Source organism: Engraulis encrasicolus, chromosome 3, assembly GCF_034702125.1.
Source record: "Engraulis encrasicolus isolate BLACKSEA-1 chromosome 3, IST_EnEncr_1.0, whole genome shotgun sequence".
Lineage (NCBI taxonomy): Eukaryota > Metazoa > Chordata > Actinopteri > Clupeiformes > Engraulidae > Engraulis > Engraulis encrasicolus.
In genome coordinates this window covers 59003994-59018029 of record NC_085859.1, presented here as the reverse complement: position 1 = coordinate 59018029, position 14036 = coordinate 59003994, and the positions used below count along the sequence as shown (strand labels likewise).

The following is a 14036-nucleotide window of genomic DNA, read 5'->3' as shown; positions in this document are numbered from 1 at the left end:
AACCAGTGCTCCCCCATCCTCCTCCATGACTGAGGCCCCCTGAGCATGGTACCCTCCCGCCGCACTGCTCCCTTGGGGCGCCATTTGGGGTTGTCCCCTTGCACGGGTGAAGCATAAATGCAATTTCGTTGTGTGCAGTGAACACTTGTGCGCTGTGGAGTGCTGTGTCACAATGACAATGGGAGTTTCCCAATGGGCTCTCACTTTCACACACAGTCCGGATTAACCCTTACCTGTCTGGCGACCACCTGCTGCAGTGCGTTCTGGCATTTGGTGTATGTGTGATCTCTCATGATGATCATGATGACGGGCATCAGCTTGTCCACCAGCGCCAGGGGCCCGTGCTTCAGCTCCCCAGCCAAGATGCCCTCCGAGTGCATGTACGTGATCTCCTTGATTTTCTGTTGATGGTCACGCACGCACACACGCACACACGCACACACGCACACACGCACACACGCACACACGCACACGCACACGCACACGCACACGCACACGCACACCAACACACACACTTATTTTCCTGGCTATTTACAGTCAGGGCTGATAGTATTCAGGCTCCATGCCTGATTTCAGGCTTGACAGAGTTTGCAAAAATAAAAACATTGATAATAATTAGCCATTAGGTTATTCTTATCTCAGAAAGTGTTACAGGTTCAGGGTTTTCTTCTACTATCAGGCTTGAATAATGGTCATACACAGGCTATTAAATTTTTGATTAATGTGTCAAAATAGGCCTACGTTACGTCACTATGCATTATCTTGTCGTCGTCGTAATGTACAGTACATTGTAGATTTTCACAAAGGGCATCAAAACTGTAACCTGATTTATACCATCTGGCTGCGTTCAGCAACTACACGCTCCTTCCCGCAAGAGTCAGGTAATCAAAACTGTGCATGAACACGTACAGTGAGGAGAATAAGTATTTGATCCCTTGCTGATTTGTTGGTTTGCCCACTAATAGAGACATGATCACTCTTTAATGTTAATGATAAAATGTATTCTAATATGGAGAGACAGAATATCAAAACGAAAATCCAGAAATTAACTCTAAAGAATATATATTAATTGATTTATATTTCATTGAGGGAAATAAGTATTTGATCCCCTGCCAACCATTAAGAGTTCTGATCCTGCAGATCAAATGGCACTTCCAATCAACTTGTCATCTGAATTGAACACACCTGTTAATAGTAACCTGCACAAAAGACACATTGAATCTACAGAATCAGTCCATAGTATCAGTCAATCAATCAAACTAAACTTGCCAACATGGGACAGACCAAAAAGCTGTCAAAGGATGTCAGGGACAAGATTTTAGAACTCAAGAAGGCTGAAATGGGCTCCTGGATATTAAGGAGCAAACTGTTGGTGCATTTCTTCCAAATTTTAGGACAAACAAAATGATTATCAATCATCAATCTTAGGCCTGTCTGTGGTTCCATACAAGATTTGACCTTGTGGGGATTCAATAACCAGAAAAACAGAGATAAAGCACCCTAAAACTGTATGGGAAGAGCTAGGAAATGATCCCAAGGCAGCTGGGACCTCAATCACTAAGAAAACTATTGGAAACACTTATGCCACAGCGGATTAAACTCCTGCAGTGCATGTATGGTACCCCTGCTTCAGAAGGAACCTGTTCAGGCTCACCTGAGGTTTGCCAATGAACATCAAACTGGATTAGGATATGATTGGGAGGTGCTGGAATCAGATGACACCAAAATCAAACTGTTTGGCATTAACAGAACTCGGTGTGTATTGAGGAAGAGAAATGCTGCCTATGATCCCAAGAACAACACCTTCTCCAACATCATACATGAAAGAGGTAACATTATGTTTTGAGGTTGTTTGTCTTGCTAAGACACAGGACAACTTCACATCGTCAAGAAATGGATGGAGGGAGACATGTAAACGTACAATGCTGCATGCCAACCTCTTTCCCACCACCACTAGACTGAAGGTGGGTCATGGATTGGCCTCCCAATATGATAATAATCCATAACATACAGCCCAAGCAACGAAGGAGTTGCTCAATCAGAAGCACATTAAGGTCATGAAGTGGCCTAGACAGTTTCCAAACATTAACCCTATAATAATCCAGAACAGAACAGAGGCTCCCATTTGCCAAGCTAGAGTCATACAACTTAAATGATTTAGAGATGATCTGCAAAGAAAAGTGGAAAAATCCCTTCTAATACATCCACAAACATTTTCATTAACTGAAAGAAACATCTGAACTATGTACAAGAAAACAAGGGCTTTGCCACCAAGTATTTTGTCTTCTTTGACTAGAGGGGTCAAATACTTATTTTCCTCAATGGAATACAAATCAATTAAAATATATTCTTGAAAGTTATTTTCTGGATTTTCTTTTTGATATTCTGTCTCTCCATATTTGAATACATTTTATCATTAATATTATAGACTGATCATGTCTTTATTAGTGGGCAAACCAACACAATCAGCAAGGGATCAAATACTTATTCTCCTCACTGTATAGAGTTATGTGCTTGACAAAAGCACATAATCGGCAAGGCACAGCTGTGTGTTAGCATCCGTGTTGTTTTTGTTCCTACAGGGTCTCAATCCATCCATCTATCTATCCATGCCTGGATTAGACAACAAGGCCCAAGAAGTAGAAGCCGTCAAGCATCTTACAGGAGACAACATACTGTAAAACAGAGATGGTGTGTGAGCCAACATTTTGATTTAGTTTATTGCTGAAGAGGTGTCAGATATGACAGATGTTCATCATTTGTTTTTGGACGAGAGAGAGCGAGACAAAAAAGTCAGTGTATGTGTTCTCTTTCCAAAATGGATGTTTTTGACGGTTATAATTTAAAGGGTTAAGTCTGAGCATCGGAAAATGAATTGTGTTGTTATTGTTTATCTTAGTTCTGTCAGAACCATTTCAGTCAAGAAACACAAGAGAAGAATAGAAATGAAATTTCTTTTCTTGAAATTATGAATTACATTTGGCGGTATAGCTCTGCTCAGAGGAACCCCCCTATTTCCATGAGCAGCATGGAAAAGCATGTAGTCAGGGGGCAGCAGCAGTTTAGGGAATTCTCACCCCAGCAGGACAGGGCGAGAGATAACCCCCATAGAACAGAGCCAAGCGACGCGACAAGAGAACATGTCACATCATACACGACAAGGTGGAGCAGGGTCAAAGACGAAACAGGGTTTTCAGGACTCCAAAAAATAAAACTGTTCCCTGACACCGTTCTTCAACTTTTTTGGGTACATTGGAGTGTAGAGTGATTAAGTTTATTATTTTCTGCTCAGAAAATAGTAAGGAACATGCATTTTACCCCATTTTCACCCATAAAATGTCATTCAGTGTAATACGGTGTTAAACAGTTGATAATGCAGAAAACATATAGATGACGTTAAAAAACTGAAATAAGCTACATACCATAGTAAAGGCCTATATTTAAGGTCTTCATCAAACCTAAAATTTCTAGTAAAAGGCATTTGCAAATAGTTTTTGCAGTGTTTGTAGTCTTTCACCGAGTGCATTTCACCCATTTGGCTTTAAGAAGTTTTTCCACTGAAGAGAAAATCAGTTTAAAATGCACAATTATTCATTTGTTGTATGCCCCCGCATTTGCTGTGCTAAACAAATAAGTTTCGTAAGAATTTGACTTTATTTTCACATAAAAATGTGCATTTCACTGAATGACCACAACTATTACACTGAATGATGCCTTGGCAAAAAAAGCCTATATAAACAGCTACTTTTCATTGCTATCATACTACAGTACTCAACGTCCTGAATGAGTGACAACAGAAATAGATGTTGTCAAATAATTGCTATTTTACTTAATATTGGGGCATTAAAATGTGTTTTGAAGAACTTCCAAGATCACAAGCTTAGAGGTAGGCTACTACTTAGGCCTAAAACAATAAAAAAGAAAATTTTGTCTGTTAACCTGCATATTTAGGGGATTGTGACTTAGGGTGTTCTGATAATTAATTTAACTTCCAAAATCCCAGAATCTACCCAGTAATATGGATGCTACATGGCAATAACAAGGTTATAATGGAAATAACAATAAAAGTCATAATTTCAAGTAGTATCATCATATTATTGTATCTTAGAGTAATATTGCAACTTATATTGCCGTTTTGATTCTTAATATACAGCCATGAACTGATTACACTGAATGAAATGGCCCTTACACTGCATGTCACTGAATGACATCTCTTACACTGAAGGACGACCAAATACTTTTCACCTTATTTTCACCTTTTTACAAGCACACAGTTAGTCACCTACATGAGACAATGACTTTGACCCACAATGTTTACTATGTCTATTTAGAAAATATGCTTGTTTGGATGAATATCTGAGTATAAAAGTGTTTTTTGACATTTCACTGAATGACATCTGTTTTTGTGGACGCTGTTACCACGAGATAAAAATACAGATTTTTTGACTATTAAAGAACAAGATTCTCCCTTTGCATCATCACTTAAGGGGTCCCTAGGGTTCCTTTTGATGATGTCACATATTGTGTGTGACTATCACTTTTTATTATGATTTAAAAGCACCATGTTGATCTTATTACACTGAATGATATCCAAGGAATTGAAAATCCGGACAAAAGTCCCCAGATGATTTGAATATCAAAACAAAATGGTAATGAAACGTGCTTTTGATACAATAACAAGAACACTTCTAGAATTATGCCCAGAGAGTGAAAAAAGAATTTTGTTCGTCATTTTGCATAATTATTCAAGGATGTATTGATGATTTTTAAGTTCGGACCATTACACTGAATGACACTGATTTGCACTTTATGAGATTATTTAACACATACATTAACATTTATTTTTCTTTAAATGTTACTGAAATGAGACACCAGACTATGCTGTTTATCAGCATAACATTCAAAATTCATTAATTTACTTTTTTGATAGTTAAATGAGTGCGGAACAAAAAAAATGCACGTCTCGTCTTTGACCCAGCAGGGGAGGTGGTGGGTAGCAAAAACCGAGCATCATACAGTTGAGAGGAAGTGGATAGAATTTAAAAGGCGTGCCGAAGCTGTGTGGCCAATCGCTAGGGAAGAAAGATTATCAGCTGAGGGAATGCACCTGGATCAATTAGGAATGAATTAGATGAAGGGGAGGGCGGCAAGCTTCTTGACTACCATAGCCTGGCCAGAACTGACGTTAGTACTTTAATTACTTTAAAATCATGCCTGGGGCTCAAACAAACAAGAAAGCATTTTCCCATCCAGACTCCAGAAAGCCAATGTCATTCTTTAGTAGGGATGTAATGAATCCAAGATTCGGTTTCGGTGATCGGAATAGGTTTGCATTCGGCCAAATCTTGAGCAGTGGATTCGGTATTCGGCAGAACTTTTTTTAAAAATCAAAAAACAAACAAATTCCATCCCGCAGAATTCAATCCACAAGTTTGAAGCTGTAATGTTTTAAGTATGCTCCTGTCATCAGACTTCCTCTTGTGCCAATGCTGTGTGGCTTTTGTCAGAAACACAAGGCTGTTGACTAAGGACAAATTGATGAGAAGGGTGAGAGAGAGAGAGAGAGAGAGAGAGAGAGAGAGAGAGAGAGAGAGAGAGAGAGAGAGAGAGAGAGAGAGAGAGAGAGAGAGAGAGAGAGAGAGAGAGAGAATGGTGGCAGGGAGGAGGGACGGTAGGGAGAGAGGAGCAGGTAGGCAGACAAATGTTAGCAGGGAGAGACAGGCAGGCATAAAGAGAGACAGGGAGGCTGTGGCACAGGCAGAAGGGTAAACAGGAAGGACATGCAGACAGCAAGGCAGTGTGGTAGGGCCAGAGACAGCCTGACGGACTTGCAGGCAGCCGTGGATAGGCTTGCATGAGTGCATAGCAATGAATGGTTGCAATCAGGGCCATTCGCCCCTGCGCTAGTACACGCTCATTTACAGTAATGATCAAAAGCACAGTCACATCACAAGGCATGCTTTTAATTATGACTACATCAGTACATAGTAATAATGGAAAGAGGTGGAGAAAGACAGAGAGCGAGAGCAAGACAGGCAGACAGAGGGAAAGAGAGAGAGGGACACCGAGAGAGAGAGTGACAGAGAGTGCAGAAAGAAATTAGAGGAATGTATGGCAAAAGAAAAAAGGATAGTGAAAAAAATCAAGATCCAGGTGTTTAAAGAGTGGAGCAGGGAAAAGAAAGAACGAGCGTACGTGTGCAAAAGAGGAATGGCACCAGAGAAAGTAATGGCACCAGAGAAAGTAATGGCACCAGAGAAAGAGAGATGGAAAAAGAGATGGATAGGGAGCCCAATGGCAGATACAGAGGAGTGGAGCGGCAGGCTGGGTAACCTGAAGCAGAGCAAACAGGTGCAGGCCAAAGAAAACCCCATTATCTCTGTCTCATGAGAGAGAGAGAGAGAGAGAGAGAGAGAGAGAGAGAGAGAGAGAGAGAGAGAGAGAGAGAGAGAGAGAGAGAGAGAGAGAGAGAGAGAGAGAGAGAGAGAGAGAGAGAGAGAGAGGGAGAGAGAGAGAGAGAGAGAGAACTAGCTGTCAGAAGGTAAATGAGGCTGCCTTTGGAACACCAACGTTTAACCGAGTCAGTTACAGAGACACCATGACGACCAAATGAACAAAAAGGAGCGTTATGGGATAGCGTAGGAGGTGGCGACTGACATGGGCTCCATATCTTAACTTTATACACGTCCTCAAATGGAACACAAGAGGGGAAAATGGGTGGAATTTTGGGTTTAACTGCCTACTCTGAATACATGGCCTGTAGGAAAAATAGAGTAGATGTGATCAACTTGTACACATGCGTATACACACACATGCACACACACCACCTGATGGCCAACACACCCAAACTTAATAGCTTATCTACAATTCGGGGAAGAGTTGTGAGCGACCTCATCTTAAGCATCTGGACAGACACTCTTCTGTGGTGTGTGTGTGTGTGTGTGTGTGTGTGTGTGTGTGTGTGTGTGTGTGTGTGTGTGTGTGTGTGTGTGTGTGTGTGTGTGTGTGTGTGTGTGTGTGTGTGTGTGTGTGTGTGTGTGTGTGTGTGTGTGTGTGTGTGTGCTGACTGAAGCATCTGGATTAACTAATCAACACAACTCCTACAGCACTGAACTAATGAGAGGAATCAGCTGGCTCAAGAGCAGAAGAGGGAGCGAGAGCGAGAGAGAGAGAGAGAGAGAGAGAGAGAGAGAGAGAGAGAGAGAGAGAGAGAGAGAGAGAGAGAGAGAGAGAGAGGGAGAGAGAGAGAGAGAGAGAGCGTGTGCATGAGAGAGGCATATAGAGAGAGTGTAAGCAAGACAGAGAAAACGCCAGAGAGATTGAAAGAGGAAGTGAGAGATGGAGAGATGAAAGAGAAAGCAGGAGAGAAAACGGCAAGGAGCAAGAGCGATAGCAGGGCAGAGTCAAAAACATTTGCACAGCTGCTCCGCATGTGGACGTTAGAGGAGCCGCGTGGAATCATGGGTAGCTCTGCTGTAAGCTGCTGGAGACGTGACGGCTGGAATTCGTGGCCCGGGGCGCAAACATCTTCATCAGTAAAGCTTCCTTCTCCCTCATCATCTGCCTGCCTTTTGTTTTGATTCTACACAAACACTTCATTTTTTGTCGGGGTAAAGAGAGGCGAAGTGCGTTGCCCAAAGAGGGGTAAATTGAGGGGAAGAACGCACAAAGAATGGTCTTCTCTTTTCCATTTTTCATTGGGCTTAAAAGACTAGTGCGCATGGAGAAGTATGCACTATGGTGTTGTGCTCGTCACTTTCACAACATACATAATTCACTCGGACACCAAAGTTAAGTAAACGTTGCCTTTACTGGGTACTTGGGAATATTATTACAATGCGCAGTCATTGCTTGGCATAACACTACTCTATTATAATGGTGTTATTACTCTAGGTAACATGTATGTTAAGTATCAATGCGCATATCATAAAGTAGTCCCTGTAATATAGCTAAAAATAGTTCCCATATCTAATGCGAACATAACATATGGGAAAGTGTGTATGAGGGTGCATGCTCAAATGTGCTCTATACAAATGTATGTTGTGTGTGTGTGTGTGTGTGTGTGTGTGTGTGTGTGTGTGTGTGTGTGTGTGTGTGTGTGTGTGTGTGTGTGTGTGTGTGTGTGTGTGTGTGTGTGTGTGTGTGTGTGACTAACCAGAGCTCCCTCCAGGCAGGTTGCGTAGTGAAATCCTCTGCCCATGATCAGCACACTCTTCTGCTGGTACAGCTCTGTGGCCAACCGATGGATCTCGTCATCCAGACTCAGTACTTCCTTAATCAGGTCTATAAACAGAAACACAAACACAAACACACGCACGCCAGAGGACAGGGCAGAGATCAGAGAGGAAAGGCATGACATGGTATGTGTATTTGTGTGTGCAGTGTGTTGAGTGTGCGTGTGTTTGTGTGTAGGCGTGTGTGTAGGTGTGTGTGTGTGTGTAGGTGTGTGTGTGTGTGTAGGTGTGTGTGTGTGTGTGTGTGTGTGTGTGTGTGTGTGTGTGTGTGTGTGTGTGTGTGTGTGTGTGTGTGTGTGTGTGTGTGTGTGTGTGTGTGTGTGTTACTCATTGCAGTTCTGGATCATATGAGGTTAGAGCATTAATCCAGGACAAATGTTTCAACGTCAACAAATATGAAGAGAAGAGAAGAGAAGAGAAGAGAAGAGAAGAGAAGAGAAGAGAAGAGAAGAGAAGAGAAGAGAAGAGAAGAGAAGAGAAGAGAAGAGAAGAGAAGAGAAGAGAAGAGAAGAGAAGAGAAGAATCCTAAGAAAACATTGGTCAACTCCCTTCTACCGCCTGTGGCAAATAGCACTGGGGATGAGATGATATGGGGTGGGACCAGAGCTTGTATTCAGTGCTACAGTAAGTCCCGGTGGGGCAGGTCCATCAGAAGGAGGAGGCAGGGACTCACACTGTATGTGTGTGTGTGTGTGTGTGTGTGTGTGTGTGTGTGTGTGTGTGTGTGTGTGTGTGTGTGTGTGTGTGTGGTCAGCTTGGGAAGCAGAGCATGAGCTAGTGGACACTAAACATCACTCCCTCTCCTTCTCTCTCCATTCCTCACTCTGTTCGTCTACCTCCCCTCTCAGTAGTGTGTGTGTGTGTGTGTGTGTGTGTGTGTGTGTGTGTGTGTGTGTGTGTGTGTGTGTGTGTGTGTGTGTGTGTGTGTGTGTGTGTGTGTGTGTGTGTGTGTGTGTGTGTGTGTGTGTGTGTGTGTGTTACCTGGCAGTATTTTGAGGCCCTGGATGATTTCTTTCATGCGCGGCTGCATGGAGATGCGGTCAGCACACATCAGGAGGGCAAACATGATCAGGGCCACGAACTGACTGGTGTAAGCCTGCGGAACACACACACAGACACAGACAGACAGACAGACAGACAGACAGACAGACAGACAGACAGACAGACAGACAGACACACAGACAGACAGACACACACACACACACACAGGAGTTAAGCCAGGCGCTTCATACTTCAACACAAATGACCATGACCATAAAAGGAGATGGAAAATGTTTAAGTGTCAAAGTCACAAACTGCTTAAGTCAAAAAAGTTATAAAAATATGAAAAGGTTTTGAGGCAATCCTCTCATTAATAAGCCTTTATTAAATACTGGCTCGATGCATCATGACCAAATACTGCAGGCTTTCCCAAACTGGGGTGCGTGCACCCCTGGGGGTGCGCAGCCTGCCATAAGGGGGTGTGCGAGCTAAATAGAGCCTTGGTGGATATGTGAGTTTTTATACAGCATTAATGAACATGAAGTAGTTTTTAATTGTATGGTGAATTGTATGCTGGAAGGGTCCATCTGAAGTGTAGTTTAACTCCTAGACCATGGGTGTCAAACGTACGGCCCGCGGGCCGCATCCGGCCCGCCAGAGTGTTCCATCCGGCCCGGATGTAAAAAAAAAAAAATTTTTTTTTTTTTTTTTTTAAACTTTTTATTTATTTATTTATTTTTATTATTATTTTTTTTTACTTTTTATTTATTTATTTTTTTTTGGAATGAAATAACCGAAATGCGCAATTACGCCCCTCGGGGCAAAATCGAGACCTGCATGACATTAACCCAATGGTCCCTCTGTTGTACTGTATATATGTAGTAAAGTGCACATCACACTTCTATTATAAATGGTGAATTTGTACTGTAACAGGCATTTGATAAAGCTCAAATATTATAGACCTCATATATAGAGATAAAATGTTAATACTTCGTATTCGTATTGTATTGGTATTGGTTGCAATTAAATAATAAATATAATTGGATTTGTATTGGTTCCTATTAAGCTGAAACTGGAAACGGGATGTTAGAATGCGTGAAAATGCAGGAATGCAGATCTAAGAAACACAAAATTTTCTGGGGGGAAACCCCCAGACCCTCTGCCAAAACGTTAGCAATGAATGAATGAAGTCAAGGAAGGTTTGCATAGGATTATCAGTATGCATTGCTTTCTACATATTCAACACACTAACAGCGTGATAGTACTGAACACTAATCCTCTGCTTTACGTTTTTTTTGCGATGATGTTACTAATGCGGCCCGCTTGAGGTCCACATGGGTTGTATGCGGCCCCCGGACCAAAATGAGTTTGACACCCCTCTCCTAGACTATTGGAAAAGATGATTCCCCAATACAACTGTGTAATGTGCAGTGAATCATAGTTGTGTGGCTATCAGCACACCAAAATATTTGCTTAGGGGGTGCGCGGACCACATTGAAATGTACAAGGGGAAATGTACAAGGGGGTGCGCAGGGGAAAAACTTTGGGAACCGCTGAAATACTGTATGTAGAAAATCAAACGTACCACGCACGCACGCACGCACACACGCTTCAGCAAGGCGCCAGATAGCCCACCACAAATGAGCATGATCTCACAGGTTCCCGCTCTGGACTCAGCAAAAAGAGAGAGCCAAAACACACATCATGACTGCCCACATTCTCCTCTGAGGTGTCCAAGGCTTTCTGTTATGCTTTTGCAAACCTGTCCGACCCAATTTCGGAGTAATGCAAGTGTAATATTTTAGGGTAGTGAGCGTTGGGTAAAAGTTGATAGGGGGTATTATAGGGCATTATGGGACTATAAGACTGGGTAGATATGGTGTGATATTTTAAATTAGTGTGCAGAGTTGGGTGCATGCAGACAAGGGACTGGGTGTTATGCTGTAAACGGGTGCCAATCAGTTTGGAATTCACAAGCACGCGCACACGCGCACACGCACACGCGCACACGCACACGCACACGCACACACGAGGGCTCAACCAATAAACACACCCAGCAGCATCAGTGGGATGCCAGCTGCTGAAATACTGCCTTCAACAATACAACTTGGCCAAGCAAGCAACCCATGGAACCCCACTGTACAGCCAGACTGAAATGATGACACACTGCCCAGACTGGTGGTGTGGTAAGAAACCCCTGCCGAGTGGTGTGTGTGTGTTTGTGTGCGGTGTGGGCCTGTGGGTACATTACAGCAGGGATTGAAATGAATAAGTACCCCCAGTCGAGGACAGTGCCATGGAATGTTCTAGATCAATCTGACAGTGCCGAGGAGGAAGAAGAAGAAGAGGAAGAGGAAGAAGAAGAGGAAGAAGAAGAGGAAGAGGTAGAGGAAGAAGAAGAAAAAGAAGACTGCATACAGATTACTGTACTAAAAGTTTGAAAAGGAAAGAAAGGCTGTACTTTTTTAGAAAAACATTTTGTGTTAAGCTAGAGACTGCTGAAGTGTGTGCTTGTGTGCATGTTCAGCTTTATGGCGTGGTGTGTATGTGTAGATTTGTGGCCTTGGTGCAGGTCACACCAAAGGAGACTAGCATGTGTGCTGCTAGTCATGGAGTGACCACACTGTCCCCAGTCACTGGCACAGAAAACAGACATGCCACTCAGCTCTCAACAAGCACGCCTTGGGGAATGTGTGTGTGGTGTGTGTGTGTGTGTGTGTGTGTGGTGTGTGTGTGTGTATGATTTGGCCTTTGTATACAGTACATTTTAAAGTGACTATAAGAGTGTAAAACATAGTGGTGGTGACATTGCACTGCTCACTATCCCCTCATGAGCATGTGGCTTTCATCTGTGATACACCAAGCCCATTCACAAACCCTGATCAATGGTTTCCCTCTGGCAATGACGCACGCGCACGCACACACGCAGTTTTGTTGTGGTGCTAGTTAGAGGTCCTTCAGCGCACATATACAAACCAACCCACACACACAAAATCTTTCGCAGACATGTGAATACACTTAAGTCACTGATGTCAGTGTCAGACACACACACAGACACACACACACACAAATTCACTGACGCCTAGGCAGACATGAACACACTCGCCAATTGTGTCAGACACACACACGCACACGCACACGAGCATACACAAAATGCCACACGTGCACAGAAACCCATTCAAACAGAATGTATTGCTTGGCAGGAGGTGATGTGGTGTGACAGGCCGTGTTGTGCCAACTGTGGACTATTCAACAAGTCAAAATCAGGCGTGCACATATGATGTGCATGCACACAAACTCACTAATTACAGACATGCGCACACACACACGCAAGTCCTTGAGATCAGAGTACATATTTACTGACATCAGAATAGACAAATACAAAGATATACACACACAAACAAGTCATTGATGTCCGGAAATGCACAACACACTGACAAACTAATTAAACTAAATCCCAAACATACTTAGATGTGTACACAACAATATCCGCCCACATACATCTTTCACATCAGGGCACACATTAGCTCTAGGACACACACATTCAATTTGAAGTCAGCTAACATACATATACACAATTGAAAGACATTATGACACACAGACACACACACACACACACACACACACAACACAGACACACAGACACACACACACACAACGGCATTGACGTCACGACACACACACACACACACACACACACACACACACACACACACACACACACACACACACTTTTTCAATTTGAGTGGAGTGAAGACACAGAGCCATTTGTCTATGCACAAAGCCACACACATGCACACAATTACATACAAAGACAAGGGCATGTGCACTCTTCACACACGCACGTGCACGCGCTGATCCCATCAGATGAATGGTAATGCTGATGTTTGTGTGTGTGTGTGTGTGTGTGTGTGTGTGTGTGTGTGTGTGTGTGTGTGTGTGTGTGTGTGTGTGTGTGTGTGTGTGTGTGTGTGTGTGTGTGTGTGTGTGTGTGTGTGCGTGTGCGTGAGTGTGTGTCAATGGAACAGTGAGCCAGATCTTCTACCCTGACCAAGCCTTGACAACTCAATCACCTCAGTATCCTCCTCCTCAGTCTCCCGTGTGTGTGTGTGTGTGTGTGTGTGTGTGTGTGTGTGTGTGTGTGTGTGTGTGTGTGTGTGTGTGTGTGTGTGTGTGTGTGTGTGTGTGATGGGCAGGTGCCAATCGCACACACACACACAATGACTGCACATTGCCTGGCAACCAGAGGTGCTGATGCTGCTGATTGTGCTTTCATCAACTTCTCCCCTGACAACATGACATGTGCTGGGTTAGGCACACGCTGTACTTAGACACCGGGAGACACACACACGCACACACCCACACATCCACACACACACGCACACGCACGCAGACACAATTCCATTTCATTTAAGTCATTCATATGCAGCTGGATAGCCAACATCATAAACACAAATGCATGCAGCCATCGGAACACTAACACAAACTGAAGCTTAAGCATCATCTAGGCCTATAAAGATTTGGATACATTTGTGTATACGCCAACATGCACAAAGCGTCGAAAACAAAGACACAAACAGACACACAGACGAACACACACACACACACACACACACACACACACACACACACACACACACACACACACACACACACACACACACACACACACACACACACACACACACACACACACGAACACACGAACACACACACACACACACACACACACACACTCTGAGGGAATGGGGGAGAGGCAAGCCAAAGAGGCAGTAAAACATGGCGCCTACTGGACTGGACTGAGCTGGCCGGAGTACCTTC

The 14036-nt window shown here is 43.4% G+C and overlaps 1 protein-coding gene across 1 annotated transcript in view; it reads right to left on the bottom strand.

Annotated features, from left to right (window-relative positions):
* LOC134446422 (glutamine--fructose-6-phosphate aminotransferase [isomerizing] 1) overlaps positions 1-14036 on the bottom strand; it is a 56086-nt gene that overhangs the window by 7154 nt on the left and 34896 nt on the right. Inside the window, exons 15-17 of the mRNA XM_063195794.1 lie at positions 9216-9330; positions 8156-8283; positions 234-401 (exon numbers count right to left, since the gene is read on the bottom strand). Coding sequence (XP_063051864.1) covers positions 234-401; positions 8156-8283; positions 9216-9330 — 411 coding nt within the window. The remainder of the gene's footprint in view (positions 1-233; positions 402-8155; positions 8284-9215; positions 9331-14036) is intronic.